General features: G+C 38.6%; 1 protein-coding gene across 8 annotated transcripts in view; it reads left to right on the top strand.

Annotated features, from left to right (window-relative positions):
• Window positions 1-26281, top strand: part of lrrcc1 (leucine rich repeat and coiled-coil centrosomal protein 1) — a 147901-nt gene that overhangs the window by 51648 nt on the left and 69972 nt on the right. For all 8 annotated transcript variants that reach the window (XR_011352452.1, XR_011352451.1, XM_069922028.1 and 5 more), the window contains exons 9-11: window positions 8286-8484; window positions 9149-9297; window positions 23930-24134. Coding sequence is in view for 6 of the 8 variants with exons in the window: in XM_069922028.1 (XP_069778129.1) it covers window positions 8286-8484; window positions 9149-9297; window positions 23930-24134 (553 nt within the window). In the remaining 2 variants the exon portion in view is untranslated. The remainder of the gene's footprint in view (window positions 1-8285; window positions 8485-9148; window positions 9298-23929; window positions 24135-26281) is intronic.

Genomic DNA, 26281 nt, shown 5'->3' with positions numbered 1-26281 from the left:
CAAACCAGTCCTCATCGAGGGACTAACAGAGATCTATCCTGGGGATAGATGCATTAATGAAGAAGGCTTGCCAGCAGCTATATTTCATCAAAAGCTTATGCAAATTTCTACAGATGTACCATGGAGAGCATTCTGACTGGTTACATCACTGTCTGGTATGGAAGTGCCAATTCACAATACAGGAAAAGACTACAGAGAGTTGTGAACTTGGCCAGCGACATCATGACATTTGTTTTCATTCTATTAATGACATGTGTAAGAGGCAGTATCTCAAGAAAACAGCCTCCATCATCAAGGACCTTCACCACCCAGGCCATGCCCTCTTCTTACTGCCACCCTAAGGAAGGAGGTACAGGAGTCTGAAGATGAACATCCAAGGTTGGAAAAGCAGTCTCTTCCTCTCTGACATCAGATTTATGAATGGACAATGAACCACAGACAATACCTCACTTTTTTGTCTTCTTTTGCACTAATTTATTTATTTTTAAATAGTGTATTTACGGAAATGTAATATAGCAATTTTTGTTCCTGTGATTCACAACATTCCTGCTGCAAAATCACAAATTTTGTGACAAGAAACCTGATTTTGATAAATTCACATTGTTATTATATAGTTAACATTTGGAACATTGAAGTCTTCGTAGACTGGGAAAAATTTAAAACAAACTGGAGACTGCAGATCCTGGAATTCGAAGCTAAACACAGTCTGTTGGAAGAAATGGAGCAGCATCTGTGAGAGAAAAAGAATGGTCAACTTTTCAGGTCAGAGCCCTTTGATGTCGGGGCTCCAGCCTGAAATGTTTTTTTCTTCCACTGATGTTGCTTAACCTATTGAGTCCCTCTAACAGTTTAACTGGAGAAAATGTAACTGAATGGCATGTGAACTGATAAGACACCTAATTACATAGATGGAACTGAGATTCAGCAAAAATCTAACTGGCTTTGTGGTACTTGGGTTATTCTAGTTCATCTTCAAGGAAGCAAATCAATTGCAGCTATGTGATTTAAAAAAAAAACCCACAACTGGCATGTTTTTTTTTATATATATGATGTGGCCTCTTTGTCTTCAGCATTATAGGTAAGTGCAAACATTTTTTGTCAAATTTGCTTCTATTCAATGAGGACAGAGTTTTTTTGAAATACTAAATTGAAAAAAACAGACTTTTTCTATTCCACATTATTTTTGGCTGTATTATGAGGAATGGATTAACTGTTAATATAATCATAGAATTCAATATTTTGAATGGAATAAGTTAAGTAAGTAATTATGGTTCTACTTCTGATTTACAATTTTCATGTGATCTGTATATGATGTTGATTTGATTTGTTATTAATTAGAAGACCATGAATAAAGGGTTTTTTCTATTAATAAAAAAATATTTGAAGAAAAAACCAGACTTGATGGAATTTGCATAACGAATGATGTTTGCATCACACCTACAGAGAATTAGTAGGTAACAGAGAATAACTATATTCTGGGATGGTATGAAGGAACAATTGGGTTATAGAAAGTTTTAAAAGTTTGAAATTATGTAATTAATGTTCAGAGAAGGACACCCAATCTATAGACTACTGCGAGTAAAATATTACAAGTGATATTGTAGCCTTAGATTTTAAAGTACCACCTTGGGGCAGAAAAGAGTATTGAGAGTAGAAAGCATTGAATAGAAAGCGTTAAGGAATTGCATGTCAGTCTGCAGCTGCATCTGGGGATTTTGAATCAAATCCATTAAAAACAGAAATCTGGAAATACGGAAATACTAGACTGGTCAGGCATCTTCTTTGGAGAGAAACCGATAATACTCTAGGCCAATAATCTTTTAGTTAGAATTGTTGTAATTTGAATTTGAAGTACATCAATTTTTGTTTAGATGGAATATAAATTTGTTACAACAATATAATGTGCCTATACTAAAACATTTAATGAAGTTATGGCGGATAAAGAAAAATAAAATTACAGGCTCAAGGGGTAAATTATCGGCTTTGACTCCGTTGTATAATAATCAACTTATTCCTTTTTCAATACATAATCGAATTTTATTGCATTGGAGATTTAAAGGTGTGAAAAATTTGGGAGATTGTTTTAAAGAGGGTAAATTTTTATTTTTTAATCAGATGAGGGAAGGTTTTGGTATTGATAAGAACTCTTTGTTTCTTTATTATCAAATTCGATCTTTGGTAAAATGTATGTTTGGTAGAGATATGATTTTACCTGAAATGACTAAATTTGAGACTTTTCTTATGAAGGTACCAGAGAAGGGTTATATTTCATCTATGTTTCAAATATTACAGGATGGTATGGATAGAAAGGGTTGGGATAGATCTAAAAGTAAATGGGAAGTGGATACTGGTTTTATTTTTTCCGAAGATGATTGGTTAGATATCTGTTATGATAGTGTAACTAGATTGATAAATGCACGTTATGCAATGATCAATTATACTTAACATGTGAAAAATTTAAAAAGTATGGTTTTCATGAATCAGATTTGTGTTTTAGATGTGGTGATACAGTTGGAACTTTTTTTCATGCCGTTTGGTCATGTATACATACACAATCTTTTTGGAAGAAAAGTCAATCGTTTTTAGAATATCTGTATAAGATTAAAATAGTTTTAGATCTAACAGTATTTTTATTGGGTAGTTTGCAACCTTTGAAAGGCTTGGGATTAGATAAGTTTCAGCTTGCTTTTGTATATTTAGCTTTATCCGTAGCGAAAAAATGTATTTCTAGTAAGTGGAAAGATACATATATGATTGATATTAAAGAAGGCATAATGAGATGAAATATTGTTTAATAATGGAAAAATTACATATGTTTCGTGTGATAATTATAATTTTTTTATTAATAAGTGGTTGTTATATTCAGAATATTTACATTTCAATTTACATTGATTAGATCTTAATATGTATATTTCATTTTTCTTTAATATTTTTTCTTTTTTCTTTCTTTATGGCTCTCCTTAGGAGAGTTGGCTAAGGGGGGGTCTTTTCTTTTCTCTTTTTTTTCTTTTTTTATATATAAAAATTACATTATGGTTAATTGTATATGTCATATATTATTTGTTTTTTGAACAAATAAATAAAGTTTAAAAAAAAGAATTGTAACTCGAAATATAATGTGAAATTCAACTACAAAAAGTAACAGGATACTGGGATTCTTTTTTCTCAGAAGTCACATTGACAATATATTAAAATTGAAGAGAATTTTTAAACATTTTTGACAAGTTCCCAAGATAGCAGCTTAAGTAAAAACATATTTTGCAGAAATCTTTTTGCATATTAGTTATAGACAACATGGAACTCAGCAATAGTATGAATATTTGTTGTTTATTTAAGATTGTCAGCCAGTTTCAACGCTATAAATGAAAAGTTAACTGATCATTTCCAGTTGTGTGTGTGCATTGCTGCAGGGAACCCTACTTGTATAATAATAGAATGAAGAGATTTGTGTATTGTTGATATTGAATTTTAATAATATTTTCTGCAGTAGATTGCAACTGACACTGTTATCTTAACATCCTTGGGGGGGGGGGGGGAGGTTTTGTGTTATTATTTAAATTTACAAAAAATTAATTGCATATTGATTTAAGCCTGTCTGAAATTATAAATCCTGTCTATTAACTAGAAGCCATTCCATTGAGATTGCTGCAAATGGATTAGCTAATGCAATACAGCACTGGTTTTGAATAAAGATTGTATCTTGGAATTAATACTCATTTCCATTTCTAAATGTATGCAATTTCAGCAAATCTATTGAGTGTGCATTGTGTGAATCCTATCAGAAATACGTAGAAGATAGGATGGGAGTCGCAAGAGAATCTTTCATCTTTAGTCTATTCTATTCATTACCATTTATGTTGAAAGCTAATTATGTATGTTATTAAAATGCAAAGTTACAAACTTACTAAAATGCTCACCTTGACTCAATGTGAACTTCGCAATTTTTTAATATGAATTTTTGTACTTCATTTGCAAATGTGTGCAAAACCCATTGATTATATTTTATAATTTTATAAGCTAGTTTTTTAAATTTTTAATGTTGACGTACATGTGACGGACACTTTGAGAATCAAAATGTATCACTTTGTCTAAGCATCTGAACTTAAACACCTGTTTTATTTATAGCATTAAATATTTTAATAAAAAGTTAATGAAATGCAATGTAATGAAGTAAAACAAACAAAATCAGTGACTATCAAAATTAATTTGGCAAGACAGGATGTTACAGTTATGGCTGGAGTAAAGCTGTACAAAGAATAGCCAGCCCCTCTGTTCATAATGTTATGAGACATTCCTTGAATGCTGGTGAGACCAGGAGTGGAAGAAGAGCTTAGCTATGTTTGTATCCATCCTTCACCACAAAGGGAAAAAGGGTGATACAGGGCCCCTCAGAAATTAATGTGGACCAGTGAAGGGTTCAGCAGCTGAAGGAACCACAAAGGTGGTGGGGCTGCTGGTGACTAGAGACGAGGAACCTATGAAGGTTGTGCGCTGCTGGAGACTGCAGTCAAGGGACTCGCACCAGGCTGTGGACTGCTGGAGACTAGCTCAAAACTGGCTGAAGAGGTACCCGGTATCAGAACCAGGACGTGAGAGGGTGCCGAGGGCGCTGAAGGGTTCTTAATCGTATCGGAGATTTGGATCTGGAGCTCAGGTTACTGATGGTTTGGACTGGATTCTGAGAGGCTGTAGAGGCTGTGGGAGCACTGGGGTGAATCTACAGACACTCAGTGACTCTGGGTGGGGGGATTTTTTTTTTGCTTCTCTTTCTCTGAATGACTAAGAGGCACTTCAGGCAATTTCTGCTGATGGCGAATCCATCTGCCTTACAGTAACCAAAAACAAATTGGTGTAATATGACATTGATTTTATTACATTGTGGCAGCACAGCACTAGGCAGGCGAACCGGCCCTGCTTGTAATCAACGCGGTGGGGCAGCCGGCCAAAATGGCACTGTTGGGGGTTTCCTCTTCCTCTCAGCACAGTACTCAGAAGCCCGCGCTGGGGACCATGTGACGCCCTGGTGACATCAGCGCCCCCAGCGCAGTTCTCAGCCAGGTCCGGGCTGGCAGTATGTCCGGCCCAGCAGCCTGCAATAAATCAGTTCTGCTCACTGAGCTCAACCCATCTGGTTGTGTGTTCTTTCAGTAGCAGTGTAGCTGCCACTACAACATGACAATAAATTCTATCTTAAATCAACTCTATGTGGGGCCACAGGAGATGGGTGAAGTCTTCTATGAGTACTTCTTTGTTTTTATTGTGGAGAAAGACATGAGAGTTGAAAAATGAGGGGCAGTCTATGGTAGTGTTTTGAGAACAGGCAACGTCATAGTCGAGAAAGGACTGAAGGTCCTGATGCGTACAAAGGTAGAGAAGTCTCCTGGCCCCAATCAGATCTATCCGAGGATACAGTAAGAAGCTAGAGAGGGAATTGCAGGTGCCCTGTTTGAGAATGCTGAGCTATTATATAGGTGAGATGCCAGAAGACTAGAGGATGGTAAATATTGTGCCTCTATTTATGAGGAGCTACAGGAAGAAGCTTGGGAACTACAGGCCAGTGAGCCTAATATCTGTGGTTGGAAAGTTACTAGAGAGCATTCACTGATTAGGGAAGTCAGAGGGAGGTCGTCTCACAAATCTGATTGAGAATTTTGAATATATGACCAAAAAGGTTGACAAAGGCAGATATGGATTTTAGCAAGGAATTTTTTAGGGCTCCACACAGTTGACTGCTTGAGAAAGTTGGATCGCATGGGATGCAAGGAGAGATAGTAGAGTGGATTAAGAAAAAGCATAGGGTGATTGTGAAGGCTGTTTTTCAAACTGATTGCCTCTATCTAGTGGTGTGCACAGGGTTTGGTGGTGGGCCCATTGCTGTTTGTTAACCGTGCCAGTGATTTAGATGAAAACTTGCATGGCATGAAGAGCAATTTTCTGGATGACACTATAGATTCCAGTATTGGAGATGGTGAAAGTTATTGCCAAAGATTACAACTTGATTGATTGCACTGATGAGTGAGGAATGGTTGAAGGAATATGATCACAAGAAATATAAGCTGTTACATTTTGAGAAGTCCAACATGGGTAGGGCCTATACAGTGAATGGTAGAGATATGCGGAGTGTTGTAGAACAGAGATCTAAGAGTACAGGCACATAGTACCTTGAAAGCGGTGTCACAGATTGATTGGGTGGCCATAAATGCTTTTGGCAGATAGACCTTTATCAATCAAAGTATTGAGTATAGAAGTTAGGAGGTCATGTTGCAGTTATACAAGACATTGGTTAGGATCCATTTGGAATATTGTTCAGTTTTGGTCTCTGTGATATGAGAAAGATGGTGTCAAGTTGGAAAGGGTGCAGTGAAGATTTATGAGGGTGTTGCCAAGGATTTGGGGGTAGGGGGTCCTGAGCTATACGGAGAGAACTACAGATTTATTTCTTGGGGCACGGGAGGATGAAAGAGGATAGAGGTATTCAAAATCAAGAGAGAAATAGATCAGATGAACACAGTATTTTGCCCAGAGTAGGGAAATCAGTCACCAGAGGATGTAGGATTAAGGTGAGAGGAGAGAGATTGAATAGGAACAGGAGGGCTAAATTTTTACACAATCTGTGGAGAATGTATCGAACAGGCTGCTGGAGAAGGTGGTTGAGGCAGGTACTATTGCAACTTTTTAGAAAATATTGGATGGATATATGTATAGGAATGATTTAGAGCAGGTGGGATTAGTATAGATGAGACTTTTTAGTTGGGGCAGCAAAGTTGGGTTGAGGGGCCTTTTTCCATGCTTTATGATTCAATCAAATTTGGATTTCTTTTCTGTATACATCTCTTTTAAATTTTTATTTATAAATTTTAAAACCACCCCAAAAAATTATGTAATATTACAAATCCATTACAAATATATATATTTCTATATATAGAAAGGAAAAAAAGAAAAGAAAAAAAGAACCCCTCTATTATTCCCTCCCAAACTTTAACAAAAAAAGAAAAGATAAAAATCCGTTAAATGGAGAGAGAGGCGGTCGGGTGGCCAGCACTTGGGGGAGGCGGCCGAGGGACTGGCACTTGGGGGAGGAGGCCGAGGGACCGGCACTTGGGGGAGGCGGCTAAGGGACCGGCGCTTGGGGGAGGCGGCCGGGTGGATGAGGGACTGGCGCTTGGGGCAGACAGCTGGGCAATTGGAAGGGGGTGGAGGTGGATATGGCAGCACAATTCGGGTGTGCTTTCCAAAATCCAGAAAAATCCAAAATTCGGAACACACTGTCCCCCAAGGGTTCAGGATAAAGGATCGTGTGCCTGTACTATAAAACTTATAATATGTGAAGACCTATTGGGAGAAAGGGAATGCCGGAGTTCCATATTTTACAAAATACATCTTGATAAAAGATTTAATGGATCTTTCAGTGAAAGGATTGATGGAAATACCACCACAATAAGCAGCTACTCATTTTTTGCAGCATTGATTCGATTGTAGATGTTGAACATTTTTCTTTCCTTGGCTGTATTTCCTATTTTAAAGTTGTCAAATAATTACATGCATCTCCCTGATGTTAGAAATGAATTTGCTGCATGACATAGATCAATCTTGTGATTATTGAATAAGCCAATAATTTTGAAACTTAATGCTGGCAAGAATTTTTGGTCATGTATTTTCATATTTGTCATGGTGTTTTATATACTTTAAATTTATCTTCCTCCCACCTTTATAGAACCTTTACAGTATAGAAACAGGCCCTTTGGCCCCTTCTAGTCTGCCAAACTATTTTTCTGCCTAGACCCACTGATCTGCACCCAATGTACAGCCCTCCATACCCCTTCCATCCATGTACCTGACCAAATTCTTTTTAAATGTTAAAATTGAGTGCGCATTCACCACTTCAGCTGGCAGCTCGATCCAAACTCCCTCCACCCTCTGTGTGAAGAATCCAGTTGACTACTTCACCATAAGTGTCTGAACCTCCCATGTGGGACCTTGTCAAGGGTCCCATTTATGTACCATCCACAGCCTTTCCTTCAGCTTTCCTGGTAACCTCAATAAACTTGTGAATGAGAATATTAATGATTAAAAATATAAACCAGGAAGCATTAATATAAAAGCATCAAAATGATGCAAAGGGGAATATGTTATTATCCAGAATGTAAAATGAATATTTTAAAAGCATCTGGAGAAAGTCAGATGAGTGCATAGCTGTTTGATTAACTAGTCCAAGTGATATTGGTGAATGTCTTTAATGCGCTGAAAAATGTTAAGAAATTGAAATGCAATTTTTGTTGACTCAGGGTTGAACAGCTTTGCATGAAAAAAATAAAATCCTCTGGCAAGCAACTCCGAAGTGAAGAATTCTCCAGCAATTCACCTATAGATTCTGGTGAACTTCAAGTCGTGAGAAACACACCCAAGGATACTTCAATGCAAAAATCTCAATGTAAATTACAAGACAATAAGGAAACTAATATAACTGAGGAGTCAACATACAGGGTAATAGAAATGTGAATCTTTTTTAAAAATTGGTCATTTCTGACTGATGAACATGTTTCAAAAGCATCTGATCTTGGGCAGCTTGTACTCGTATGGAGTCAATAGATTACATGGCAAATTTCAGTAATGTTAAAACATTCCATTTTAAATTCTATGAGCTGTCCTGCAGTTTCGCTTGAAACATTTTGAGAATTCAATTATATTCCATGAAAATTATATACCACATATATTCAGGTTTATTTTCTAATACTGTACAGTAACTAGTTTTAAAATGTCTCCATGGTTAGATCTGGAACTCTCATTTAAAAAACTTTGAATACAAATATTCATCTGTGGCAATATATGTTAACATAATTTAAGGACTTTCTGCAGTTTCTCTGTCTGTGCCCTTCAAGTGAGAAATTAAATCATCCCTCTCACTGCACAAGTAGATGTAGTGCAGACATTTTTAAGAGTATACAGATCTCATGAGATCATATCCAAGCCTCAGCAGCCAAAAAGCACCAGCATAAACTGATTGATCAACTGGTCATTTAATCATCCTTACTATATGCAAGTTAACAGCCATTTGTGTCCACATAAAAATAATTTATAACTTGGAATGTGAAAAAAGCAATTTACTTATAACTGTAACTGAAACACTTGTACGGTTAATTTTTTTTAGGTACTTATTCAAGAGTTGGACCAAGAACGTGAAACGAGGTGGAAAGCAGAGCAAACTGTGAGACAATTGATGGACCACATGAAAAGCTTACAAAATCAGGCTATTGAGAAAAAGAATTTTCAGGATATGGCTATGCATACTTCAGACAGGTAGAATCACATTTGATATTTGTTCTCAAATTTACAATGCAGTAAATATACTGGTATGCAAAAACACTTGGCACTGATATAAAGGTGGCTTTGAAATTTAAGAGCCAAGCTTAAATCTGATACAGAATTGGAGAAATACAGTGGGCGTGAGGTAACCTTTACACATACTATCAGTATTAATTCATTTTCATGCAGAATGCTAAACCTGTTTACCATCATTTTTTGTGTGCTGGTGGCACCTCAGAATTTAATGATTTTATTGCACAATGGTGTATTTTTAAAATTGGTCCAGTTTAATGAAACAAATTTGTGCTTTTTTTCATATTAGAGCAGAAGATGCCACAGGTTTCTACAGTGTGTTCTGTACATTATTTGCTCACGCTGGAGAGCATGAATATTATGCATATTTGAATGCCAATTAAGAGGGTTAACTCTTCTTTTAATCATGCTAAGATTCTAGTGTGCTTTTAGAGCTTCAGTTACTGAGGCAGATGTATGGTATCCCATCAAAAGTAACTATGCCAATCATGGTACGATTGCAAAAAAAACTTAGGCTTGATCTATTCTAGTAGCTGCTGTATATACCAGTCGAGTTGGCTGATGTTTGTGGGCAATACTGTAGTGCAAATGGTGGAGCAGCAGCCTTTCAGTGGCAGAGACCCGAATTCATTCCTGACTTTGGACGCAGTCACTGTGGAGTTTACATGTTCTTCTTGTGATCATGTGAGTTTCCCCTGGGTATTCCAGCCCTCCCAAATGTGCCACTCTAAATTACCCCAAATGCGCAGAAGAGTGATGGAATCTTCAGGGAGTTGATAATACCATGGGAAAGTAAAATAATGGATTTAATGTGGGATTATTGTAAGTGAGTTGTTGATGTTGATCGTCAGTGCAGCTATTCCCATTCTGGGAATTTTTTTTTACTATTTCATTTAAGATCAACACCTATAGAACAAATTAAAAAAAAACATATATCATATTATTACAGTTATATATTAAATACATGTTGATTTATATAAAGAAAAATGAAAAAAAACTACAAAGAACCCCATCCAAACCCTAACTAAACCTTCCCTCCCAACCCCAACCTTTTCTACCCCTCACTAAAAATACTAACTATTAAAAAAATCTAAATTACTAAAATACATAATGAATATGGTCATATATTGGATTGGATTGCTTTAGGAAACGCTCAAAAATCCCAAAAACATTTCACAAGAAAACATTATTTATTTTTAAGGGAAGACTTCTCTGGTCTTCAAAGGAATTATTTATAATTTCAAACCTAATGTTTGAGCATTCAGGCTCCAAATCTATCAAAATATAGAATATGTACCTCTCAAATTACATGCAATTTTTTCTAATGGAATACAACTTTGAATCTCTGTTTGCCATCTTCCTAATGTTAATGAAACATCTGATTTCCAAGTACTAGCTATACATTTACTTGCTATTACCAAAGCTAATTTAAAAAATTTCAACTGAAAATTTAGGAGTTATGTTTTCAAAAATTTCCATCAAAAATAACTCAGGGTTCAACGGAAAAACAACACCTGTTGCAAAAACTTACTAATAGAAATCAAAAAAAAGGTTTAACTTTTGAACAAGATCATGGAGAATTAATAAAAGTTCCAATATCTTCACCACATCTAAAACATTAATCTGATATATTTGATTTCCATTAATTCAATTTCTGAGGTGTAATATATAACTGATGTAAAAAATATAATGAAGTAATCTATATCTTACATTAATTGTATTAGACATGACCTCTTTACATAATATTTGCCAGATTTGTTGATCTATCGATATAGTTAAATCTTGTTTCCATCTTTCTCTTGACTTAAATAAACCTAATTTAGTAGCTTTCTCTCATAATTTCATATGGTATTGAAATAAACTTTTTAACAATTCCATCAACAATCAACTGTTCTAAATCTATAGAATCTTTTAATACCATATCTGGTCCTAATTTCTCTCTTAAATAACGTCTCAATTGAAAATAACAAAAAAGAGTATTACGTGGGATATCATATTTAATTCTTAACTGATCAAATGACATCAATCTACCACTCTCATAACAATCTTTCTTTCTTTGGCTTGGCTTCGCGGACGAAGATTTATGGAGGGGGTAAAAAGTCCACGTCAGCTGCAGGCTCGTTTGTGGCTCATAACAATCTACTATTTTAGAAATTCCTTTAGTACCCCAGATATTTAAAAAAGGGTTATCTTTTGAAAATATTATGAGGAGTAATTAATGATGTTTTTTGATGACAAAAGACTTCCATCATTTTCTAACTTAACCTTATTTCAAATATTAATCAAATATTTCAATAGTGGAGCATCCCTGTCAGCAACCATTAACTTTGGTTCCCATTTATAAATAAATTCCTCAGGTATACTTGCTCCAATTTTGTTTAACTCAATTTCCTCCTATGGTCTGGCCAAATTATCTTTATCTGTCTCAGTTAATCTAGATAATGATATTTGCAACATATAATTATCTATAATAATTTCATCCTGTAATGATTCTGAAGTGTATAGTTTTTCATAAAATTCCCTAAAAGTTTAATTTATATCTTGTGGTTTAAATGCCACTTTCTTATTATCCAGTTGTATTGCATGAATCGTTTTTGAAGTTTGTTCTGCCTTTAATTGCCAAGTCAGAACTTTGAGTTTTTCCCCAATTCATAATATTTCTGTTTAGATATAAGGATCATTTTCTTTGATTTATAAGTTGACATTGTATTATATTGTAATGTAGCGAGGTCGCTACGGATATAGCTTGGTTATAGCCCTAAGGCTGTAGCTCAAATCTGCAGGAGAAGAAAGACACCTACATCTACACCAGTAGAGTTTATTTAGTGGCAGCTCTGCCTTTTATAGTCAGCTTGGCCATGTCACTACTGGGGCGTGGCTTGAGCGGACCGGTTTCCAATTGGTTATCTCAGATGCCTGGGCCCCAATTTGGGCCCCCTGCGATCCACTGGCAGTGATTGGCCAATTTCACCACTCTGCTGGTGGCCTATGGAAATGGGTGCTTCTGCCCGCATGAAAAGCTGCATTTGATGCCCATTTCCTATGTCGGCCCAAGCACACGACCTCCCCCCCAACCCCCCCAAACCGGCTATTGGGGCTCTGTTTTTAGGAGGCCAACCCCTGCGCCGTGGAGTCGGGTAAGTGATGGGCTGGTCAAAGTCCAAGTAGGCCAGTTTCAAACGGTCGAGCGTGAAACTCTCTTCCCTGCCGCCAATGTCCAAAACACAGGTTGTGTCATTGTGTTCCTCGTAAATCTGCTGTAGAGTTGGCCGGTGAGCCCCACACTGAACAAACACATATCTACAGTCAGTAAAGTTTTTTGGGATGCAAATGCAGGGTTGACCATGGGGTCTAGGTTTAGACCAGGGTGCCTAGGCATTCACATAGTCGGGACAATGTATTCGCCGGGGGCTCCCCTGGGTCCTCAGGGAATGTCACGAGTTCACCTGCTATAACTAGGGGTGTGCCATAGACTAACTCAGCAGAGGATGCCCTGAGGTTCTCGTTAGGTGTGATGTGGATGCCTAACAGGACCCAAGAGAGTTAGTTGGCCCAGTTAGGTCCAGTAAGCCATGCCATTAAGGCTGCCTTAAGGTGTCTGTGGAACCTTTCTACCAACCCTTTAGCCTGTGGATGATATGCTGTAGCGTGGTGGAGTTGGATCCCCAGAGTGTGGGGTAAGGCGCTCCACAGACTGGAAGTGAATTGGGCCCCCCTTTCCGATATAATGTGTTTGGGAACCTCAAGCCCGTCTGCATGCTTCTGTGGAAGCTTCTGATAGTGGCATTGCCTCTGGACATCTGGTCATTGTGAGAAGGTAACGTGTGCCTTTGGATATGGGTAAGGGCCCCACAATGTCAATGTGCACGTGGCTGAAGCGGCAAAGTGCTGGCTCGAATGCCTGTGGTGGAGCCTTGATGTGAGTCTGGATTTTGGATGAATGGCACTGAGTACAAGTCCTGGCCCACAGGACAGTTCTTTGTGGAAGCTATGCCAGACATACCTGTTCACCACCATTTTGACTGTAGTCCTGATGGAAGGTTGAGCCAAGTTGTGGACCGAGCCCCTGCAGCCGAATGACAGGTTGAGCTTTACCCCTTGAGATGTCACAGAGCAGCTTGCAATTGCCAGGGGCGATCTGGATGCCCTCCAGTTGTAATCTGGTGAGTGCTGTCTGATACACCAGAATGTCAGGGTCTGCTTGCTGTGCATGACCCAGGGTCACGTAATCGATGCCAGGGGGTAGGGTTGAGCACTGCCAAGGTAGCTGGACGGGATAGGGTATTGGCCACCATGTTGGATTTGCTGGTTATGTGTTCAATGTCCATTGTAAATTCAGATATGTAGGACAGGTGCCGCTGTTGCCTGGTTGACGACAGATCTGACACCTTACTGAAGGCGAAAGTAAGGAGTTTGTGGTCTGTGTAAATTTTGAACTTCCTTCGCTCCAGAAAGTAACGAAAGTGCCAAATTGCCAGGTATAACGCTAACAGTTCTCTATCAAAGGCACTGTACTTGAGCTCTGCTGGCCTGAGGTGTTTACCGTAAAAGGCCAGCGGTCGCCATTGTTCATTCACCATTTGCTCAAGTTACCCCCAACCACTGTGCTGGAGGCATCTACCGTGAGGGTGGTCGGGGCAGGTGCATGAGGAGGGTGGCAGTGGCTAGGGCGATTTTGTTGGCCTGGGAGGCCTCGAATGTCTCCTGGGTCCTTTGTATGTTTTTGCTGGGTCCTGCCGAGAGGGAAAAGAGTGGGCTCGTGATGCGGGCCACTGCAAACTCTTGAGGTAAAACACAGGATTCTGTTGACACCGTGATTAAATGAAAAAACACACAAATGCTGGAGAAACTCAGAAGGTCAAACAGTACCTTTAAGTAGCAAAGGTAAAGATACATCACCAACGTTTCGGGCTTGAGCCCTTCACCAAGTTGCAAACTCCTGTAGTTCCTTCACTGTCGATGTCATGGGGAAAAAGCAAATTGCATCGACCTTAGTGGGTAACGGTCTGGTTCCATATTGGTCGATATGATGGCCCAGGAAGTCAATAGTTTCTCGGCCAAACTGGCACTTGGCCAGTTGATGGTTAGGCCAAAATTGCTCAGCCTGCAGAGTAATTATTTTAAGTGGGCAGCTTGCTCGGTGCGGGTATGGCTGGCGATTAAAATGTTGTCAAGGTAGACAAAGCCAAAATGCAGATCCTTGCCCATTGCATCTATCGGTCTCTGGAAAGTCTGAAATGCATTTTTTAACCCAAAGGGCATGCAGAGAAATTCAAACAATCCAAAGTGGGTTATGATGACAATTTTTGGGATGACTTCAGGGTGTACTAGTATCTAGTGATAATCCACCTTTGCGAATATCTGTGCCTCTTGCAGGTTAGTGGTGAAGTCTTGGAAAAGGGGATATCTGTTCAGTATGGTGGCCTCGTTGAGATGGCGGATGTCTCCGTACGGCCTCCAACCACCTGCTGCCTTGGGGACCATACAATGCCGAGTTCCTCAATCTTTTTGAACTTGCCCCTGACTCAGTCAAGTTTCTTGGAGGGGAGACGCCATGCCCTGGTATGGAGGGAAGGGCCCAGTGGAGTGATTTGGTGCCTCACCCCATGCTTGGGTTCTGCCAAATGGAAGCGAGGCATGGTGATGGAGGGGAATTCTGCTAGGACCCAAGCGAATTAATTGTCGGCAATACTCACTGAGTGCAGGTGGGGGGTGATGAGTTCAGTGCCCTTGAGCAAGACTGAAATGTTCGGGCGTGTACCAGCTGTTGCCCCTTGATATCCACCGGGAATGTGTTGGCCCGCAGGAAATCTGCACCCAGTAATCATTGATGCATGGCCGCCATCGTAAATTTCCAAGTGAACCGTCTGTCCCCAAAGTGTAGGGGAATGGTGCGATGCCGAATGATCGGATGTTAGAGCAATTTGCAGCTTAGAGCTCCCAGTCCACTTTGCCACAGCGGGCCTCCAGGTTGGTCGGGGGAATGATGCTGTATTGTGCCCGACAAGGAGTCTTGAATGTGTAGCAGGCTATGCAGTTGGCTGGTCATCGCAGCCATTAACGATGGCTGGCCTGGGCGTTTCCTGGAATCTGCAGTGGGAGCGGCATTGACGGGAATTGTACTGATAACCAGTGGGGTGTGGGATTCAGGTGGTCAGTCAGTTGGTGGTCTTCCTGGCAGGACGCTGTTCACATGGCACTGTCACCTGCTCGATGAAGCACAAGCATCCCTCTTTGCCAGCTTCATGGGGTCATCAAAGTCTTTCTCTGCGATGAGCTGCTGGATATCCTCGGGCAGCCTCTCCAGGAAGATCTGCTGGAACAGCGGGCAGGAGGTGTGGCCATCATTGAGAGCGAGCATGTCACTCATGAGGGCGGAAGGGACCCTGACCCCCATTCCGTCAACATGCAACAGTCAGGCAACACGCTCGCACTTCGAGAACCCGAAAATGTGGATTAATAGCTCTTTGATGTCCACATAGCTTTTTTCCGGGAGTTGCTAGAAGAAGTCGATGATGCAGTGTCTTGATCCAGGGCACTGACCACATGGTAGTAACTTGTGTTGTCCATGGAGATCCGTTGAATGGCGAACTGCGCCTTGGCTTGCTGGCACCACACCCATGGTTGCTATGTCCAAAACCCGGGCAGCTTCAAAGCTGCGGCGTTGATTGCAGGTTGCTTTTCCATCTTTAGGTCCAAAGCAGGACCAGTCGGGGTCACCACTGGAGCAAGGTCACTACGTCTACAGCTAGGTTATAGCTCTTGGTTACAGCCCTAAGACTGTAGCTCGAATCTGCAGAAGTAGAGTGTATACAACACTGAGTTTATTCAGTGGCAACTCTGCCTTTTATAGTCAGCTCAGCCATGTCACCACTGGGGTGTGGCTTGACCGGGACAGTTGCCAATTGGTTACCTCAGATGCCTGGGCCCCGATTGGGTCCCTGCGATCCACTGGCGGTGATTGGCCATTTTGCCAGCAGCCTATGGAAACGGGGGTTTCACCCTGCATGATGCTTTGCCAGTCGCCACATTCGTCAGCTGTTTCTTATGTCGGCCTGAGGCACTGGCCACTGCACTGACTTTTTATTAATTAAATGCCTATGTTTATCCTCTTAAAGTGATTTTTGAGTATCCTTTTCCAATACTTATATTTCTTTTTCTAATTTATCTATATTTTTTTAATTTTTGAAGTAAAACATAATCTGTCCTCAAATTACTTTCAAAAGCATCCCAAATTATAAATTTCTCCTCTATTGAATGAAAATTAAAATCAGAAAATAGTTTAATGTGCTCTCTTATAAAAGCATAAAAATCTTCCCTCTTTAATAACAAGGGATTTAATCTCCATCTATATTACTGACTGCTGTTTTTCAGTAAATTACAATTCCATCAACAATGGAGAATGATCAGATATTATTCTTGCTTTATAATCATCGCCAGTGGGCTGATATCGCCTCAAACCGTGCATCTTGGCGCCTCACAGTTCCGCGGGCAGCAACCTCCTTTGAAGAAGACCGCAGAGCCCACCTCACTGTCAAAAGACAAAGGAGGAAAAATCCAACACCCAACCCTAACCAACCAATTTTCCCTTGCAACCGCTGCAACCGTGTCTGCCTGTCCGCATCGGACTTGTCAGCCACAAACTAGCCTGCAGCTGACGTGGACATTACCCCTCCATAAATCTTCATCTGCGAAGCCAAGCCAAAGAAAGGAGAAATCAATATGCAAAACCCTTTATTTTGAGTTGAAAGTAAACATAAATCAATTCTAGAATATGCATTAAATCTATTAGAATAAAAAGAATAATCCCTATCTCTAGGATGTTTCTTTCTCCATCTATCGACTAAGTTTAAATCCTTCATTAAATATGACATAGTTTTAGTTACTTTAGATTTAACTATTGTTCTTGCTGATCTATTTAATAAAGGATCCAAGCAAAAATTGAAATCACCTCCTACTAAAATATTTTCATATACACCTGCCAAATTTAAAAAAGTATCTTGTATGAAATTTTTATTGTCTAAATTTAGTCATATATATTTAATAAAGTCCAGTCCTCAGAAAATATTTGACAATTTACCATTATATATCTACCTGCAGGATCCATGGTCATACTCTGAACTTTAATTGGTAAATTTTTCTGAAATAAAATCACTACTCCCTTGGCTTTGGAATTAGATGAAGAAAAAACTACTTGATCTGCCCAATCTCTTTCAATTTTTGGTTTTCTTTTTCGTTTTAATGTGTTTCTTGTAAAAAAAAACCCCAATATCCACACAATATTTTCTTTATTTTTATTAATCCATTGATTTCATTAATATTAAAACTTATAATCTTAATTGCCTTATTCATTTTTCCTTGTTTTCCTTGTTTTTCTTTTCATCATTCCCATCCAGGAAGAATTCTCATAAAATAATTTGGTCCTGAGCGTCGCCATCTGCAATCTAAAAACATTAAAATAATTCAGATTAAATACAATGGGTTTAATTATAAAGAAAAAAATAAATAAATCCCCACCCAATAATACTGTAAAAGTCAACACTACATCCCTCCATTTTACAGGTCATGGCTAAGCCATGAAAACACATGCCACTGCCAGAAACCGACTTAACACATTCCATGACCCTCATTGGGGGAAAAAAACTTGATTTAATCAACCAATCAATTCCATAAGAATAGATAATATCATATCATTTCTTCATCCATCAATAAAAAAAAGCTATATTAAATTAATTGCAACAAATCAGTGCCTTCTGTTACTTGAACTTTAGACAAACTGAGCAGATTCTTCAGCTTGAACAAAATTTGTTAAAAAAATTATGTTGACCTGACACAAAAATGTTCAAAGTAGCAGGATAACGCAACACAAATACATAACCTTTATCATTCAAAACTTTCTTAACTGGATTAAATTCTTTCCTTTTCTTTAACAAATTTTGGCTCAAATCTGGATAAAAGAAAATTTGATCGCCTTCATAGTCCTTCTCATCGCCAAACTTAAGAGCCTCTCTCTATCCTGATAATTCAGAAATCTAACCAGGATAGATTGGGGTCTCTGGTTTGGTCCTGGCTTTGGTCTTAAAGCTCAATTAAAATCTTGTCTTCAAATATCTTTGGTATCCATTCTTGAAAAAAGTGAATCACATCTTCTCCTTCTGTACCTTCGGATAATCCCACTATTTTAACATTATTTCTTCTGCTTTAATTTTCCAACAATTTTTCATTTATCAAGATTAAACTAGGCATTGAATCTTCAGACATATTAGATCTATCTTCAATATGCTGCACTTCCTCTCGAATATCTTGCACCTTATTTTCTAACTTATCCATCCTTTGTGTAACAGTATTCATTACCTTCAATGTATTATCTGCTTTAAACTATCAATTCTTTTGACAACAATTTAAAATTATTTTCCAAAATCAAATTAATTTTAATTTGAAGTTCATCAATTTTTGATTCAATCTTTCTTATTTCTTTCTAAAAAGTTTTTTTCTTCCCTCTGGTCTGTTCCTCTTTTGAACTTGACGTATCCTCTTTTCATACACTTCTGAAGCTTGTTCCACTGGGCTTGTGTCTCCTTCATGTTCTGGCGTTGACATGCTAGACTGTCCTTTTAAGAGACCTTGAATTTTTTTTCTCTACCTCCTTTTCTATTGCACTGTGCATGCCCAACTTCTCGCATGTGTGCAATGCAGTTTTAGATTTTCCTCCAGTGCCATCATTATGGCTTGGCGTGAAGAAGGCTCCGGAGGAAAGTCCCTCTCCCAGGTCCTCGCCGGTGGATCCAGAAAGTGCCTCAGCGGCCTGCTTCGACGCTAAGGTGGGCCCATTCTCTTTTATCTTCTCCTCTTCCGACTTCTTAGTAGGAGTTACCAGTAACTTAGATTTTTTTTTTCTTAGGTGACATCTTAAAAATTTAGTTAGATGTTTTATACTAACTTTAAAATAATTTTCTTTAAAAAAAACTTTTCTTAATAGAAAACTTTCTTTACTCATCCCACGGGAGTTATGAGGTTGCGTGTCGTCCCTCACGGCATCATGTGACATTTTATTTTTCTCTCCCCGACCCCATTACTGGGAATTTATATGACAATTGCAATGCCCAGGATGTTCAGCAAAGTGTTTGAGTGTTAAAAGGAGGTTTGAAAATGTTTCTTGCCTGGCAATTTTAGGTATGAATATTGCATGCTGATTATCCCAAGTTAACATTATCTGGAAAATGTTTGTCAATTCCCTAATGATAATGCCAATGTCATGGGGCTACTACTGATATCATGCCTCTGAATTGGATTTATTTTGTCCACATTTTTATCGAAGCTTTAATGAGACTTGATCTAAACCAGATTCTGCATCAGATAGCAGGTTGTCGGTGAGTAATCACCATTTGGTAACACAGCAAGTGATGTCTTTTATTATCTTGCTGCTTATTAGGATCAGGCTAACAAGATTGGATTTACCCTATTTTTGTTGCACAGGTCGTGTCTAGGGAATTTTCCATTTTATCCATCCAGGTTTGGATTTGAGTTGAATCTAACATTTCATCAGACAACTTTTTTCATGTTGAATTCTTAATCTCATTATAGGTTTGAATTTATATTTTTAATGATTTACCATATATACGTGTGTAAAATTCGATCACCTCCCCCTGCCTCTCCATAGCTTCCAGATCCTTCCTGTAATGTGGTGACCAGAACTGAACACAGTAATCTAAGCATGATCTCACCAGAGATTCGTAGAGTTGCAACATGACCTTTCATCTTGTCGACTCAATCTCCCTTTTAATGAAGCCCATAGGCCTTCCTAACTAGTGGCAACCTTGAGAGATGTATGGATTTTGACCCCAAGGTCTCTCTATTCCTCCACACTGTTAAATATCCAACCATTAACCCTGTACTCAGCCTTCTGGTTAGTCCTTCCAAAATAGATCACCTCACACTTATCGGATTGAACTCCATCTGCCACTTTTTCTTTCAACTCTGATCCTTTCTATATCCTTTTGTAATCTATAACAACCTTCAACACTGTCCACAACTCCTCCAACCTTGTGCCATTCCCAACCTACTGACCCATCCTTCTACCTCTTTATCCAGGTCATTTATAAAAATCACAAAGAGCAGGCATCCCAGAACAGATCCCTGCAGCACTCCATTAGTCATCGACCTCCAGGCAGAATACTTTCCATCCACTACTACTCTCTGCTTTCTGCATGCAAGCCAATTTATATTCTACAGAGCCAAGGTTCCAAAATGGATCCCATGCCTCATGACATTCTGAACAATTCTCTTATGGGGGACCTTGTCAAATGCCTTTATAAAATCCACATAGATCACATCTACCACCCTACCTTCATCAACTTGTTATCTTCTCAAAAAACTCGATTAGGTTCATGAGGCACAACCATCTCTTCAGGAAGCCACGCGGACTATCCTTGAGTGGACTATACTTCTCCAAATGCTCATAGATCATACCTTTAAGAATCCTCTCCAATAGTTTGCACACCACTGACGTAAGATTCACTGGTCTATAATTCACAGAACTCTTTCAAATAATTTATCTACTACTGACAACAGGCTCATCTCCCTAAAATTACCTGGCTTATTTTTGGAACCTTTTTTAAAGATTGGCACAACATGAACTACCCTCCAATCCTTTGGCTCCTCATACGTGGCTAAGGACATTTTGAATACATCAGCCAAGACCCCTGATATTTCCACACCAGTCTCCCTCAAGGTCCGAGGGAATATCGTATCCAGCCGGATGATTTATATATTTTCATTGATGTAAGGCAGCAAGCAACTCCTCCTCTTTAATCTCCATACGTTCCATGACCCTTCTGTTTGTTTCCCTTCCTTCCTTACGCACAATGCCAGTTTCCTGAGTAAATACTGATGCCAAAAAAAACTAAGTTTTCCCCAATTACATGAGGCTCCAGACATATTTGGCCACTCTGATCCTCTACGGGAGAGGGAAAGGGGTGGACAGCAAGAAGAAAGAAAACCGAGATAGGGAAGAGAGGGAGAAAGGGGAGTGGGTTTGCAGAAACTGGAGAAGTTGATGTTAATACCATCTGGTTGGAGAGTCCCCAGATGGAATATTAGGTTTTACACCTCCAATTTACACGTGGTCTTGGTTTGACAGGTACATGAGGTCACGGACAGACTTATCAGAGCAGGAGTGAGGCGCAGAATTGGAATTTTCCTTTACCTGTTAGCCCTCCTGATTTCCTTCTTATTTTTCCTGCATGTTTTAACCTCCTCAAGTATCTCATTTGCTCCTTGTTGCCTATATCTGCTATACACCTCTCTCTTTAATCCTTGCAGGAACATACAAACTCTGTACTCTTAACTTTTACTTTTAAAGACCTCCCACTTACCAAAAACATCTTTGTCAAAAAACAACCTGTTCCAATCCACACTTTCTAAATCCTGTCTCATATCCTCAAAATTGGTCTTTGATCAATTTTGAATCTCAACCCAAGGACCAGATCTATCCTTATCCATAATTATCTTGAAACAAATGGCATTATAATCACTGGACCGTGTTCTCCAACACTTGCTTCTGTCATTTGTCTTGTCTTGTTCCCTAGTAAGAGATCCAGTATTGTACTATCTGTAGTAGGTACCTTGATATATTGATTTAGAAAACTTTCTTGAACACATTTGACAAATTCAGTCATCCAGCCATTTAACAGTATGCAAGTCCTGGTCAATATGTGAAAAGTTAAAATAAAATAATTTACTGTTGCAACTCCATATTTCCTGCAGCTATCTGCTATCTCCTTGCAGACTTGCTTTTCCAATTCTCGCTGACTATTGTGTGGTCTATAATATAACCCCATTAATATAGTCATACCTTTCCCATTCCTCAGCTCCACCCATATAGCCTCAGTAGACAAACCTAGTCTGTCGTATCTGAGCACAGCTGCAATACTTTGCTATATTTTTATGAGCAAGGCCACTCCTTCCCCTTTCGTCCTCCCCTTCCATTGCGTCTGAACCTACGGAACCCCAGAACATTGACCTGCCCCTCCTGCAATCGTCCTTAAAATCAGTGAAAACTAAATAGTATGTTTTCAACAAATGCTATTCTTTGTTTGTGAATAATTTTTGTAATGCAGCTTTTGTTGGGACTTGATGTGGAATATGTTCAAAGTATTTTCTTTCAGTGCTTCAGTGATTCTATAATGCCTTGTCACCAATGCCATAAAAATTTTGTTGAGAAAGACTTCGACAATTTTCCGGAGGATTGATCTGTCGAATTTCAATTGGAAATGGAGAAATTGAGGGTGGAAGAAGAAGGATAGAAATTGGAGTTTGAATTGCAGAGACAAAAATGAGGCAGAGGAAGCTGAAAAACTAAGATGATGAAAAACAAAGAAAATATGACCGAGAAAATTGAAAGGGACAGATGATTTTAATTGAAGGTTAAAAATTGAGATGGAGGGAGGTAAGAATTGAGGCTATAACTCCTGGGGAAAGGTTTTTGCCTAGTAGAGAGGTGAATCTAGTTCCTTCTTTTGATGAGGGAGATGCTGATACATATTTTCACCTTTTAGAAAAGGTCGCTTTGAGCTCAAGATGGCCAAAAGAAAAATGGCTTCTTGTGCTCCAAAGTGTATTGAAGGGAAAAGCACAAATTGCATGCTCTAGTTTGACTACAGAGCAAGTGGCAAATTATGATAATGTTGAAACCTTATGAGTTGGTTCCAGAAACATATAGACAAAAAATTTAGAAGTTTGGTGAAAACATGGAACCAATCTTGTATGGATTTTGCTCTGGGAAAATCTATATGTTTTGACCGTTGGTGCACCTTAAAAGGAATAAATAATGATTTTGACAGATTGAGAGGATTGATATTAATTGAGGAAATTAAAAGGTATGTTCCAAATGAGATTATACTTGGATGAGAAAGACGTATGTGGACATGGCAACAAACGACTAGGTTAGCAGATGAATATGCCCTGATTCACAAAAGCAAATGTCAGTATGGTAAGCATTTTCAGAGGGTTAATGTGAAGCAGATTAGTAAGCCTGAAATTAAGTTTGGAGAGAATATTAAGAAAAAAGATGAAGGTAAGGAGGAAAAGGACAGAACTTCTGGATTTATATGTCATTTTTGTAAGAAACCTGGTCATGTTCTTGCAAATTGTTTAGCGTTGAAAAAGAGATGAGAAAAGGAGGTATTACCATAAACGTGTATTTAGACAGTTGAATTTAATGAGATGTTCCATACTTGGTAAGGATGTTATGGATGTATTCAAACCTTTTGTGCCAGAGGGCTTGGTTTCCGTAAAGGATGGAAATTCGCAGGTTCCAGTTAAATTTCTTAGTGATACTGCGGCTGCTCAGTCTCTGTTGTTGGAGAATGTTTTAACTCTTGATCAAAAGACTGACACAGGAGAACGACTTTGATTAGAGGTGTGGGAGGTGATGTAGAGTCAATATCTCTGCACAAAATAATGTTGAATTCAGAATTAGGTAATAATAATACCAGATTATTTTATGATTGATTCAGGCTTAGTGATCAGTTACCTTTTTGATTTGCCAGTTTTATTTTTATTTGCTTAAATTTTTATTATATTCTACTTCCAGGCTAAAAGAGATGCTTGTGAAAGAGAAGGAAAGCAAAAGCCAATTACAAGCTTATATTGCAGAGTTAAAAAAGAAAGTAAGAAGTCTTACAGAGGAGTTAAGAAAGATGAAATGTACTGAGGAGGATCAACGTAAAGTCTTGAAATCTCTTGAAGAAACTCTTTTGAAAATGGAAACACAAAGACTACAACAACGGACTATGGAGGTATTATACAAATGAATATATGATTTGTTAGATAAAAATAATTCACTATGTTACATTTTGTGTCAATTGTGTTGTACGAAAGCTCCATGATGCAGTACATCGCAGAGGGTGTGGCGAAATGGCATAGGTGAGAGATGTGGGAAAACATATCTCTCAACAGATTAAAGAAAAGCCCGATTTTACAATAATTTTCTAACAGTATAAAAGTTTTCTAAAAGTTTATGATAAGAAATAAGAAATAAATATGAAGAAGACTAGATTTTTAGGTGAGACCTACCTTGGAGTTGGAGCCTGGAGACTCGGGTGGTGCTCCTCCTCGCCCCCAGCAACAACAGGCCGCTATCCCAAAAGTGACACTGGCACCAGTGCCATGGAGCTCCAGACAAGATGGCACTGAAGTCAAGAGACACTCCTTCGAGGAAACTGGAGAGGTAGTGAGCATGCGCACGTCTATGCGCGTGTGCACTATCCTGAGTATTTTTCTCCCTTTGGGAGTGTGGGGGGCTGGTGCTCGCTGACCCAGTGATCCGGAGTTGGTGGAGGGCCATCCTAGGACCCGTAGGGGGAAAGGAAGACAGGTTAAACTGGTGGAAATAGAAGACCTGGGGGTTGGAGTTACTGAACCTGTAAGTCCTGAAGAAAAACTGGTAGTAAGGAAGAGGAAGAGGTTGAAGAAGAAATATCTCCAGCTGATGGTAGGCCTACAGCTAAATATAAAGATTATTTTGCACAGCAATTCCAAGGTAAGTCTCAACAGATTTCTTCTGGTTTTACATCTGTGAATAAACAACTTTCTAATTTCATGGAGGATATAGCATCTGTTAAAGTGGATGTGGCAAAATATGCTAAGGTGGTGGATAAAGTACAAGAAAACGTTAAAAAGATGAAAGACCAAATTGAGGATTGTGTTTGTGATATTGATCAATGTCAACAGAAATTGAATACTTTGGATGTTTCTTTCATTGGGTAGAGAATAGAAAAAAATGATTTATTAAAGAAATTTGATTCTTTGAAAATCAGAGCCAGAGGAACAATGTGAAGATTATGGGACTTCTGGAAGATTTTGAAGACTCTGAACCTGTAATTTTTTGTTCCAAGAAGTTTTAGGATCAGAATTTTTTCTGAACGGGCTGGAATTAGGGCTCATAGAGCGATTAGGGAAAAAAAACTATTACGTGGTCAACTGCCTCAATCAATTTTGGTAGGGTGTCTTCGTTATCAAGATAGAGAGTTAATTTTACGGTTGGCAGTGCAGAATGCTCGTCAACATGGAGGTCCATTGATGGTTAAAAATAGAAGAGTGTTTTTCTATGCGGACCTTAGTCAAATTATTATTAAAAGATGTAAAGAATTTAATTAGGCAAAAGCAGTCCTCTGGCAGAAGAGTTATACATTTGCTTTCAGTCTTTTATGGAGAGTATGGAACACAATTTTTTGCTGATGATGAAGATGCATTGATATTTGCCAATTCTTTGCCTGATCTTAAAAAGGGACAGTCTCCATCTTCTCAGATTCAGAAATCAAGTGGTACCTTTGGAAAGAACGGTAATGGAGAACGAAAAGAGAGAAGGAAGGAAACCTTGAAAGATTAGAAGGATGAGCCATAGAAGAAGGAGAGTAGTGATTCTGAATAGATATTCATTAATGATGATCAAGTGAATAAGGACTTGGAAGAAGCTTATCATACCTGAACATTTCTTTTATATATACTGTTTGTTTAATTCTGCTTGGGAGGGATGCAAAATCTAATTGCATCTCTAACCAAAATTGTTGGTCACTTAATGGCTTAGGCTGCTACCTGTATAGTGGTGGGGGGGGGGGGGGGGGGGTAGTACAATAAGTACTTTTTAGGGGGTGGGGATTTATTATTTTTTTTATTCTTTATTTGTTCTAACTTTCTTGAGGAGATGAGGATTAATTTTGCTATGTTTTATATGGATGGGGGTCCTGCTACATGGGTTTGGATGGTAGTGAAATGAGATGGCTAATTTAACATTTGCAATATTTAATGTGAATGGGTTCAATAATCCAATCAGAAGAAAATGTGTGAAAGCTTATATTTAAAAATTAAAGGTAGATGTTGCATTTTTGCAGGAGACACATTTAACCGAAAGGGAACATCAAAAATTAAAGAGAGATTTGGTTGG

Source organism: Narcine bancroftii, chromosome 2 (genome assembly GCF_036971445.1).
Source record: "Narcine bancroftii isolate sNarBan1 chromosome 2, sNarBan1.hap1, whole genome shotgun sequence".
Taxonomy (NCBI): Eukaryota; Metazoa; Chordata; class Chondrichthyes; order Torpediniformes; family Narcinidae; genus Narcine; species Narcine bancroftii.
This window is presented reverse-complemented; position numbering and strand designations above follow the sequence as displayed.